Source organism: Octopus bimaculoides, chromosome 2 (genome assembly GCF_001194135.2).
Source record: "Octopus bimaculoides isolate UCB-OBI-ISO-001 chromosome 2, ASM119413v2, whole genome shotgun sequence".
NCBI classification, from domain to species: Eukaryota; Metazoa; Mollusca; class Cephalopoda; order Octopoda; family Octopodidae; genus Octopus; species Octopus bimaculoides.
In genome coordinates, this window is record NC_068982.1 from 131,810,300 (window position 1) to 131,823,931 (window position 13,632).

At 37.4% G+C, this 13,632-nt stretch overlaps 1 protein-coding gene across 1 annotated transcript in view; it reads right to left on the bottom strand.

The window, feature by feature from the left end:
- Window positions 1-13,632, bottom strand: part of LOC106867962 (mitochondrial dicarboxylate carrier) — a 67,425-nt gene that overhangs the window by 41,781 nt on the left and 12,012 nt on the right. The window contains exon 2 of the mRNA XM_014913044.2: window positions 4,177-4,296. Within this exon, the coding sequence (XP_014768530.1) occupies window positions 4,177-4,296 (120 nt within the window). The remainder of the gene's footprint in view (window positions 1-4,176; window positions 4,297-13,632) is intronic.

Sequence of the window (13,632 nt, forward strand, 5' to 3'; positions counted from 1 at the left end):
ATATATATATATATATATATATATATATATATATATAGTGTGTGTGTGTGTATGTATGTATGTATATAACTAAGGTATTACACACATGGATTACAATAATAAAAAATAAGTATCATTGGACATTCATTATTAGATATTCTGAGGCAGTGAGCTGGCAGAATTGTTAGCATGCTGAACGAAATGCTTTGCAGAACTACATTCTGAGTTCAAATTCCGCCAAGGTCGACTTTGCCTTTCATCCTTTCGGGGTCGATAAATTAAGTATCAGTTGCATAGTGGGGTCAATCTAATCGACTGGCCCCCTTCCACCAAATTTCAAGGATTATTAGATGTTCTAATATTACAGTATATGATCAGATCAATAACAACTATGTGAGTCAGTGTTGTGAGTTAAACTGATGAATCAATACTTCTTCATTTCTCATAAATAACAGCCATAAACAGAGGGACAATTACTCAATCTTTCTGAACCAGAGGTATCCATCAGAGGGTAATAAACTCTATTGTCTTCAGAGACCGCGACCTGTTCACTGACAAAATTGTGCACAATTTTGTCAGTGAACAGGTCGCGGTCTCCAAGCGACGAAAATATTTTGACAAATTAAATTTAAATGTTGAAGTGAATCTGACGGCTTTTGTGTGTTGTTTTAAATGGCTTATAAACACCTTCCACGCTGCAATTGTTTTCGTTCCAGCACACGATCTCAGATCAGGTCACTTGCTATGCAAGTACATCTCCGTAATTTGTTTATCTTAATTTTGAAAAATAAAAGAAGTATAAAAAAACCCTGCATTATTTATGGGATGACCCCAATATGTTTCTACAGTTTCTCTTTGTCAATAGCTCTTCCCACCCTACCACAATGCTTTTACATATCTGTTGGTGTATCTTTATTTTTCTCTTCAGCCTAACCATATCTCTTACCTCTCACTAACACTTCTAACTACTCCCTTCTCTCCTTTATTACTTCCCTTGTTCTCTCTGTCTCTTTCTTTGTCTCATCCTAATTTCTTTAACCTTCAACACTATTTTTGACATTCCTCCATTCTCTCCTAGGAAGCCTTTGCCTTGACATAAATAGCATAAAATTTAATCCACTATGAAGCAATTTCTATGTAGAAAAGACACCTTAACAAAAACCCTCCATGTCAAAACATTCAAGCTGCGATGGGGATTGGGGTGGAGATTTAGATGAATGTTCATAGGAATACTACAGAGTTACATGAGTAACCTTATTCGTAATTAGATATGAAAATGTGAACTACCGCCATAAAAATATAATAGCAATAAATATAAATTCTTCTCCACTGCCTTACATTCACCACATGTAATAATTTTCTTCACATGTAATAATATTCTAATTCATGCTGTTTTGTGGTGCTTGAAACTCATGCATTAATATATACAGGATGGCCCAAAAGTAGGGTAACAGTTATTCAACTATCTTTTATGCATTCAAGAATTAACAGTTTAGATCTTGATTATAAAAAAATATCATCATCATCATTATCATCGTTTAACGTCCGCTTTCCATGCTAGCATGGGTTGGATGATTTGACTGAGGACTGGTGAACCAGATGGCTGCATCAGGCTCCAATCTGATTTGGCAGAGTTTCTACAGCTGGATGCCTTTCCTAACGCCAACCACTCAGAGAGTGTAGTGGGTGCTTTTACGTGTCACCCGCACGAAGGCCAGTCAGGCGGTACTAGCAACGGCCACGCTCAAAATGGTGTATTTTATGTGCCACCCGCACAAAAGCCAGTCCAGGGGCACTGGCAACGATCTCGCTCGATGAAACCATTATTCTATTATTCTGTGCAGGTGACACGTAAAAAACACCACTTTGAGCATGGCCATTGCCAGTATCGCCTGACTGGCCCTCGTGCCGGTGGCATGTAAAAGCATCCACTACACTCTCGGAGTGGTTGGCGTTAGGAAGGGCATCCAGCTGTAGAAACTCTGCCAGATCAGATTGGAGCCTGGTGTAGCCATCTGGTTCACCAGTCTTCAATCAAATCATCCAACCCATGCTAGCATGGAAGGCGGACGTTAAACGATAATGATGATGATGATGATGATGATGCACTGGCTCTCATAGCTTCTAATCTAAACTGATTGGAAGTCTTATCATGATTTGTCTTAGTATAAGAAGATGGGCAACAGCAAATATTTTGCTCAATAACACAGAGTTGTTGCTTGACCTTAACCAGTTGCGCATGTCCCTTAGTGGCTGACAATATGTGCAACTCTGATCATGAGCAGGAATAGTGGGGGAGCCTCATAGCCATGTGTTGACAAGAATTCTTTGGGGTTTGAAGAATTCATCTCAGGAGACATGGGTGTTTCGTTAAACCATCCTTAAGCAACCCTCATTCAGGGACTTTTTGAGTGGGATGGGTTACTCAATCAGGGGCTACGTCTTGCACCCGTCTGGTTCGGCATGTTTTTTGTTGCTGGATATTCTTCCTAACACCACCATTCTACAGCGTGGACTGAGTGTGTTTACGTGGCACCGCACGGGAGCATGGTTTTAACGGCTGAATGTCCTTCCTAATGCCACTACTTTACAGCATGGACCGAGTGCTTTTATGTGACACTGCACAGTAGTTTCAATGGCTGGATTTTTATATTTTGCATATTTAAATTTTTATAATACTATAGACTTTGGTGAAAGTTGACTGGGAACTTGGGACCCACCAAAATTGTTCCCATTTGGGCCCCGCACCTCCTAAGGCCAGCCCTGCCCAGTGATCAAAGAAAACGAAGAAAAACTGAACAACTATGATGATTTGAAGTAAGAAATATGAAGGTTGTGGACAATGAGGAGAGTACATGTGATAGCAATAGGAATTGATTCACTTGGAAGTATCAGCACTCAACAACCAACATTGCTTGAAAAGATTGGTACAAAAATCAGCATTGCTTGGAACTGTAAAAATTCTTTGCAGGGTTCTTGAAGCATGACCAGTAAAACAAGTGTCACCTTAGTCTGCTGGCTGTGGGATAGCTGACACTTTCCACCATGCCCAGCAAAATAAGCTGAGAGTTTTCATCAAATAATAATAAAAATAATCCTTTCTACTATAGGCACAAGGCCTGGATTTCGTGGGGAGTGGGGCAGTCGATCACATTGAGCCCAGTGTTTCACTGGTATTTAGTTTATCAACCCTGAAAGGATGAAAGACAAAGTCAACTTTGGCGGAATTTGAACTCAGAACATAGCAACAGGTGAAATACCGCTAAGCATTCTGCCTGGCATACTAATGATTCTGCCAGCTAACTGCTTTAAATAATATTAATAATAATAATAATGATAATGTTTTCTACAAAATGTCTGAAATTTTGTGGGAGGGAGCTAGTCAATTACATTGACACCAGTTCTCAACTGGTAATTATTTTATTGTCCCTGATGGGATGAAAGGCAAAGTCAGTCTCAGAAATGTCTGTCATTACATTCTGAGTTCAAATGTAAAGACAGAGTGTAAAGACAGAGTGTAAAGACATACAAAATGCCACCAAGCACTTTGTCTGGTGTGCTAACAAATCGGGTGGGGTAAACTTTCACAAGAAACACAGCAAATTATGAGTGACATGATATAAAGCAATTGGCTTCTCAGCTAATGGAATGAGAAGAGGCAACATGGTTCCAGTCAAGTCTGAGGAACAAAAGCCAATAGGTAGAGAGAGGAGACAGTGAGCTCATGAGACAGAAGCTGAATATGTCTGTGAATGACGATGTTAATGGAGACTCATTTTTTGGATGTGGTCAAGGTTGTGAGAGCAATACTTCTCTCTCAGATTCATCTGAGAGCTTCATAGTGTATCAACAATTGCAAGGATCTGAAGTCTCTTTTGGCCCTGAAGGGAGGGCCAGTTATTGAGATGCAAGCCTGGCTACATAAAGCATGTACTCACCATATTTGATGGCATAAAAGACATATGAGCATATTAAACAAACTCCAATTTCAGCAGTGCATATTTAGGAAAATGTTTTTAGTGCATTAAAGCATGCAATATTTAAAGCAACTTTGCATATAGAACACAGGCCGAGTTGTTGAGATATTTTTTTCATATTTGAAAATAAGGGCATATCATATGCCATCAAATATGGTAATCATTTTATATGATGAAGACCATACAAAGTGATAATAATTTTAAATAATTTTCAACATACCTGTCGAAGTAATGAAGCTGTTAGACCATTATAAAAACCCAAAATGCCATCAGTTTTAATAATACGCGCTAAAAGTGTTGTGGTCCGAACTTTTTCTTTCTGCTGTGTTTGAAGATGAACCTGTAAGCAAAATGGAAAAAATAAAATAAAAAACATCATATAGGTGAGTGTTTCTACTTACACCAATATACAGGAATCAATATCAAGAATGTATGTGTAGCTATGGAGGAGCAATGGCCCAGTGGTTAGGGCAGTGGACTCGCGGTTGGAGGATTATGGTTTCGATTCCCAAACTGGGCGTTGTGAGTGTTTATTGAGCGAAAACACCTAAGCTCCACAAGGCTCCAGCAGGGGGTGGTGGCGACCTCTGTTGTACTCTTTCGCCCCAACTTTCTCTCACTCTTTCTTGAGTAATGCTGCAATGGACTGGCGTCCCGTCCAGCTGGGGGGAACACATACGCCATAGAAACCGGGACACCGAGCCCATGAGTCTGGCTAGGCTTTGAAAGGGCCACGTTTATTGTTATGTGTAGCTATAAAAAAACACCTATTCTTGAGAAAGAAAAAGCTGTTCCTTTGATGACACAAATGTTAATATTCTTAGGTCAACAGGTCAATCAGTAGCAATGCACATTCCAAGACAAGTGGAATGAAAATTTAGTTAAGGTTTAATGACAGGAATGGAACTCAGTTGCAAAACAAGAATTATATTCCTCTAACACATGATAGCATTGTAAAACAAACATAAAATGAACAAATGATATATTCCTTTTCTTCTACTGATGATTGCTATTTAAAGCATGAAACTTCAGCAATGTCTGGATAATATGTTTATTTTAATATGTACCTTGTCAACTGTTTCTCATTATTGCACATGTATGTATGCATGCATCATGTGTGTGTATTATGTAAGATTTAGAAAAGGAACTCAGAAAGAAACACAGTATGACATGAATGCAGTGTTAATCTAACACTTGAATGAAACGAAAAGTATCTTACACATTTTGAGCATTAGTTCTTCTGGTAAATAAATAAATAAATAAATAAATAAATAAATAAAGAGATGAAGAGGAAACAGAGAGAAATTAATTAGAACATGGAGAAGAAAAGGAAAAGGCTTTTTAGCCCAAGAGATAGGCTTCCTATGAGGTGGTTTCAGAAAGGGTGGATTGGTAAGTGAATGGGTACTTATGTCAAAGTGTGTGTGTGTGTGTATACATGGGATTTACACACACACACAGATATATTTACAGAGAGAGAGAATACACACACACACACACATATATATATGTGTATATATACACACACATGTTCTGCACTACAGATCACAATAAGTTTTTGTATTGCTTTAGATTTTGAATGATGCCATCCAGTTGGCTAGATGGGTTGGCCAACATATACCCTAAGTGGTATGCCTGTTCATTGCCAGATTGCTTATTTACAGATGAGTGAGCTGGAACCATGTGAAATGAAGTGTTTCATTTCAGAACACAATGCACACACACACACACACACATGCACATTATGTGTGTGTGTGTGTGTGTGTGTGTGTGTGTGTGTGTGTGTGTGTGTGTGTGTGTGTGTGTGTGTGTGTGTATATTTAAGGTCATAAATTGTTTTATACTCCAACTGAGAGGAATTATCAAAAGCATATTTTATCCTTTTGACTTGTTAACAGGCATATTGGTGTCTTATGGTGTTACGACAGCAATTAGAAAATCTTGCAGTTCTTTAAATGATACCAGTTTTTACATTTGTATTCAGAAACAAGTGCTGGTATTTGTTTGAGGATCTCAGGACCATGTTATTTATTTCATATTATATTTTGGGAAACAGTTGTTGGTTATGGGCTAATCACTGGTTCACTGAATTCATGATGACAAAGAAGCAGAAGATCTTCTATGCAACCTAGGCAGAACAAATACCACAAGAGCCTTACTGGTTTGCAAGCAGATCTTTACATTTTTCACTGATGTACATTATCAAACAATATACGTGTATGTTACCCACATACACATTTACACAAACAAACACATAAGTACACAAACATTTATACACACACACATATAAAGAGGCACTGTGTTGCTCACAATGATAAGGGTTCCAGTTGACCTCATCAGCGTAACAGATTGCACATGAAATTACCATGCAAGTAGCTGAACACGCCACAGACATGCATTCTTTTAGTGTAGTTCTCAGGGACATTCAGTGTAAGACAGAATGTGACAAGACCAACCATTTTCAACTGCAGATACTACTCATTTTTGCTAGCTGAGTGGACTGGAGCAATATGAAATAAAGTCTCTAGCTAAAGAACACAACATGCCGTCAGGAATCAAACTCACAACCTTACAATTGTGAACAGAATATCTTAGTCATGTGCTTTCACAAACATACATATATATACATCCATAGAGTGGCACAGCTAGAGTGCATGCTGCCCAGAGCAGCCACTGAGTCTGCCATTCCACTACCAGGACTCCAAGCCTATACAGGCTTATACAACAGACCCAAATATACTACCCCATAAAATTGTCACCTTGGGTAACCACCTCACCCCCAGGTACCTTACACACACACACACATTGGGCCCCTGGCCACCAATATCCCTTCACAAAGCATTAACCAACTTCAAAGTCACAAAGCATTAACCAACTTCTCTCTAAGGTGTCACACAGTAGGGTCAAGCCTGGGACCATATGGTCATAAAGTACAAAGCCTAATCACACAACTATGCATGTTACCAATCACAGGTTCCTTAAATATAAAGGGTTGGCATATTTTAAAGAAAGTACTGTTCTATGTTTACAATGATATTCTCTTTTAGATCTTTGAATAAAATATTTTTGGATCCCTTTCTTTTGATTTTTATTCTTTTACCTATTTCAGTCACTGGACTTCAACCATGTTGGAGCACCATTTTGGAAGGTTTAATTGAACAAATCGATTCCAATACTCACTTTTAAGTGAGTCAAACTACTAAGTTATGGGGACACAAACAAACTAACACTGGTTGTCGAGAGGTAGAGGGCAAATACAAACACAAAGATACACACATATACATACATACTGTAAATCCAATATATTTCAATTTCATTGTAACTCAGGCTTAGAATAGAAAGCACTTTCGTCATTCACTCTCGGGCAGACAGCTGCTTGGAATGCTGAAAGTACTTTTGATGTCAGAGTAATTTAGGTTACAGAATATGTTGAGATTATCTTTTTGCATGATAGCTTACATTATTGACTTTGCAACAGTGGCTAACCTTGACACTCCCCAAGTTAAATAACCTTTTGTGATACCTGTATACAAATGGGAATAATTTCTTGTTAGTGTCATGATGTTCCATACTATACCCGTTGCTACATTATTATGTAAGGTTCCATGACCTGATTCTCTTCTACGTAACTGTGCTTTTATTTTTCAGAAACCATTCCCCTCTTCCTTGTTTAATATCAAACAACAATCTATCACACACTACACACATGCAAACACATAGAAACACAAGCACACTTGTGTTCAATCTGATATTGATATAAGAATCACTTAGATTTTATATTGCAGATAAGCGAACTAAATAGGTAAACACATTGTTTTGTAAATACACAGATTCAACTAGAGTTCAAGATATATATATATTTACAATAAAACAGGTGTTTAGCATTGACAACTCTCATAAAGTTACACTAACAACTCACATCAAAAGTGAACATTTATGTAGTTAATATACTTGCTCCCAGCAGCAGCTTATTTTTGCTTTCCAGAGAATTGAAAATAATATTTTCATACTTGGGAATGGTCATATTTTGCCAATTAAACATGTGCTCTATATATTTGGCCTTCACTTCAGTTTTATTATTATTTTAGTTTCTTTGTCAGAATGCTTTCATCCCACATCCTATAACCTCTTCAATGACTGTATCTCATGTGCCTGGGATAGAGATAAAACTGAAGTGAAGACCAAATATATAGCATAAGATAATAATAATAATAATAATAATAATAATAATAATGACTTCTACAAGGCCTCTCATTTTAGGGGAAAGTGACTGGCTGATTATATTGACCCTAATCAATATAATCAACTGGTACTTATTTTATCAACTCTAAAAAGATGAAAACCAATGTTGACCTCAGCAGAATTTGAAGTCAGAATATAAGGCCAGAAGAAATGCTGCTAAGCATTTTGTCCCATGTGGTCATGATTCTACCAGCTCGCTGCCTTTTTTTATAGAAACAATAATAATAATCCTTTCTTCTATAGGCACAGGGCCTGAAATTTTGGATAAGTGGGGTTCTTGTCAATCACATCAACCCTAGTGCTCTACTGGTAATTACTTCATTAATCCTGAAAGGATGAAATACAAAGTCAATTTGAACTTTGGAATTTGAACTCAGAATCATCATCATTGTTTAACATCTGTTTTCCATGCTGGCATGGGTTGGATGGTTGGGAGCTAGCCAGCAGGGGAGCTGTCAAGACTTCAATTGTCTGTTTTGCCATAGTTTCTACGGCTTTGATGCCCTTCCTAATGCCAGCCAATTTACAGAGTGTGCTGGGTGCTTTTTACATGCCACCGGCACCAAAATGTAATAATAAAAATAAATGCTAATTGTTCTTCTATATGTACAAGGCCTGAAGTTTTGGTGTAGGGGCTAGCCAGTCACATCGACCTCTGTGGTACTTATTTTATCAACCCTGAAAGAATGAAAATTAAAGTTGGCTTTGCTGGAATTTGAACTCAGACCATAATACTACAAGAAACGCCACTAAGAATTTTGTACATTGGGCTAACAATTCTGCAAGCAATAATAATAATAAAAGGCAGTGATCTGGCAGAATCATTAGCACGCCGGGTGAAATGCTTAGCGGTATTTCGTCTGCTGTTATGTTCTGAGTTCAAATTCCGCCGAGGTCGACTTTGCCTTTCATCCTTTCAGGGTCGATTAAATAAGTACCAGTTACACACTAGGGCTGATGTAATCTATTTAATCCCTTTGTCTGTCCTTGTTTGTCCCCTCTATGTTTAGCCCCCTGTGGGCAATAAAGAAAAAAATAAATAATAATAATAATAATTTTTTTTCATTTGCAACAGGGGCACAGATGAAGGAGACATCACAAGGATAGTCTACAATTTATGTAGGGGGTTTACATAAAAGATGAAGAGAAAGCAAGGGAAAAGATGATGCATTGAAATAAAGTATACATAGTATACAAAGTATTTAAACACATAAATGATGTAGTTCTCCTGATTCAGGAGAACCTCTAACTCAGGCCAGTCAAAAACCCCCCACAGATCCAGGATTACCCTGACCGCAAAAGGGACGAGTCTTTACCAAACAGTTGTCCTCCAATCTACAGGCATATGCTTAGAGTCAGTCCATTTACCCTCATCATTTTCGCTATGTGGAAATGGCAGTGGTGGTGGTGGTAGTAGTGGTGGTGAAGGTGTACGGCTGAGTGGGTAGAGCATTGGGCTCACAATCATGAGGTAGTGAGTTCAATTCTTGGACCAGGAGGAGAACTTTCTAGCTTCAATCCCATGGCCATTCATGACTGAAGGGGGCATTTAGTAGTAGTAGTAATAGTAGTAGTAGTAGTAAAAGAGCTTGAGGAAACTAGTGGTGTTCTGTGTCAGCATAAATGATTTAGTGACGTTTGTAAATTTGGATGAGTTAAATTAATGTTTATTTAATTTCTCCCTTACTCTTTTACTTGTTTCAGTCATTTGACTGCAGCCATGCTGGAGCACCACCTTTAATCGAGCAAATCAACCCCAGGACTTATTCTTTGTAAGCATAGTACTTATTCTAGCGGTGTCTTTTGCCGAACCACTAAGTTACGGGGACGCAAACACACCACCATCGGTTGTCAAACGATGTTGGGGGGACAAACAGACAGAAACATATACACATACATACATACATATATATATATATATATATATATATATATATATACATATATATGACGGGCTTCTTTCAGTTTCCGTCTACCAAATCGACTCACAAGGCTTTGGTTGGCCCGAGGCTATAGTAGAAAACACTTGCCCAAGGTGCCACGCAGTGGAAATGAACCTGGAACCATGTGGTTGGTAAGCAAGCTACTTACCACACAGCCACTTCTGCACCTACAAAAGATTTTGCTTGAAAACAGAAGTATTCACATCCTCTAATAGTGTATGGACTTATCCAAATTTATTAAAATACAACTTAGGAGGATATTAAACAATGATGGTGATGATGTTTACATTTGTATTTCTCCTGACAAGATGCATAATAGGTCTTTTATTAAACTCTACAAGTCCAAATCTTTCTCATCAGTTATTCAATAATACCATCACTTGCAATTGTAGAGTGAACCACACTATAAGAACAACTATTCACAGCTGCATATAATAAAGCCAGGGAAGAGTTAACTGCTATACTCTTTACTCTTTTACTTGTTTCAATCATTTGACTGTGGCCATGCTGGAGCACCACTTTTAGTCGAGCAACTCGACCCTGGGACTTATTCTTTGTAAGCCTAGTACTTATTCTATCAGACTCTTTTACCGAACCACTAAGTTACGGAGACTTAAACATGCCAGCATCGGTTGTCAAGCGATGTTGGGGGGACAAACACAGACACACAAACACACACATATATGTATACATATATACGACGGGCTTCTTTCAGTTTCCGTCTACCAAATCCACTCACAAGGCTTTGGTCGGTCCGAGGCTATAGTAAAAGACACTTTCCCAAAGTGCCACGCAGTGGGAATGAACCCGGAACCATGTGGTTGGTAAGCATGCTACTTACCACACAGCCACTCCTACGCCTGACTAAAGAAACAGCAAAATCCCTCAACCATCATCATTTAATGTCCATTTTCCATGCTGGCCTGGGTTGGATGGTTGGACAGGAGCTGACCAGCTGAAGATCTTCCCAGGCCTCATGTCTGTTTTGCTGTGGTTTCTATGGTTGGATCCCTTTCCTAACATCAACCCCTTTACAAAGTGTATTGGGTGTTTTTACACAGCAGTGCCATGGGTGCGTTTACGTGGCATCAGTACAGGTGTGCTTTTTATGACTCAGCCAGCTGTCTCCACCTTCACATCAATACAATTAAGCTCAATATTTAAGTGTACAGCAATTTCATTTGTTAAATTAATACTCTTACTAATAATGCATGCAGGGTGAAGTACCATAAGCTGGAGAACAAAGAAAGGGTATCTATAACAGAGAGAAACCAAGGTAATCAATGGATGAAGTAATAATTGAACACTTACACATTTATTTTAATATTTGAGATCAGTTCAGTAACAAGTATACAGCTATTTCTATTTCTTTAACTCCTTTTCATACCCACCCACCTGAGATCATTCACGGTTCAATGATTCAAACACTCTGTTGCAAAATGATCTAAATCAGAATCTTCCATTAAAATTCCAACTTAATTTTCATTCCAAACACCAACTCAATAATGGAAAAGTTGTTTTACTAAATACTTTATTATTTTTGAAATTAATTGAAGCAAAGATAGCTTATTTCAACAGAAATTTGGTAACGAAGGAGTTAAAAGGTTTTACTTGTAATCTCTGTAAGTAGAATAGATTCTCTCTTGTTTTAGTTTACTTTAAAGAAACAACCTTCTGGAGATCACAGTGGAAATAGCAACAGGTCATTTTGTTAGCAATTATCCATTAAAGCAGTTACCAGTACTATAACATTAGACCAGAGATTGACATTGGCAATACATTATTACTACAAGATGACAGTTACATTATTAATAACAGCATAACAGAGTAATCACTGCTACTTCATCAATTATCACTTCTTAACATTAGCATTGCAACTACTACGACTACAATCACTGCCATTACTTATTGACACATTAACAAATAACACCAACCTGATATATGCAGGTTGTGCTGCTAATGGACATGTAGTACAAATGAACAATGCATGTAGGGCAAAGAAGTGTAATAACATGGTGGAGGAAAGAGAGGAAGGATAGCAGTGACAGAGTCAAACAAAAAAAGTAAATTTCAATGAAATGATAAATCTGCACCTAAAGATACTGTGTCTCACAAGTGAATGTCAGTTAGCTCTGACATAATGGAAATTTTGGCACAAGGCCAGCAAGTTCAGGCAAAATATGTTGAAATCCCACCAGCTCTGTCGTGTGACTTTTAGAGCACTCCCATAACTTTTTGTTTCAAGGCCGCATCTCTTCAATCAAAATTCATAATCTACGCACCTTTTATTCATGGCTATATTTTACTTTATTCTATCTGAAGTTCAATATTTCATGTTATCCTAAAGAACATCTTTAAAAGTACAACAAGTTAAATTTATTTAGGTCTGTTACAAATTTCAATAAGTAAAACTTCCAGATACGAATAAAAGAGCACTTTTATAAACCGGGCAAATTTCAAAGACAAACATGGCAGCACTTTTCACTTTGCGAAATCATCGATCAGTTCAGAATAATCAAGCTGAGAGATAAGTTCGTGTTCAGTTGATATCATGTACAATCCACAGAGTCTGGTACATGTTCGTGATACAATGTAATATTTTTACAAGGACTTTTGCAGGCAGAATGCATTACCATTTTATTTGTTGAAATTTTCAGTTAACATAGATAGTTTAATTCTTGTTCAACATCTTAACCAAAGTAAATAGATGACTCATTAGAGCCCCTCAACCATGGATGCCCCCTACGACTACAGGGGTTGCAAGGGCTTAGCAACGGCCCAGAATCATATGTAATGTCAACTTCATTATTATTCCTCACAGAGTCAAAAGAAAAAGTACATATCACACACACACCAAAGCTATTTCAACCAACTATGCCTGCTCCAATTTGTAACTTTGTATCAATTTCTGTAATTATCAGAAACTAATAAAATTATCTTTAGATAAACATTTAAAAACATTCAGATGACCTAGAAAAAATGTTGTTTTCAACAGTATGATTCTGAATGAAACCCACATCGCATTATTTTAAAATTTTATGCAAATAAATATATTTATCTCTCATGATATATGCCTGATAATATAGGCTTACAATTTTACAGTGTAATCTTTCTGACCTTCATGTACACAAATGTATGTATGTATGTACATATATATATGTAGAAACTAGTACAAGTAATGTGGACACAGATTTCACATTTTTATGACATAGTCTCAAGTTGTGTCTCGCTGCTTGTCACCTTGGCCAAGTGTCATCTCTTGCAGCTTTGGGTCAACTGAATGCCTTGCGGGTGAAACAGGGAGACAGAAACTACATAGAAGGCCATCATACGTGTTATGGGTGTCTGTATGTGTACACACACACACACATATACAGACATGCATTGTATCATGTTTATCATATTTCTCCTTATATATTTAAATCTATATCTATCTACCTATATATATATATATATATATATATATATATATATATATATATATATATTTT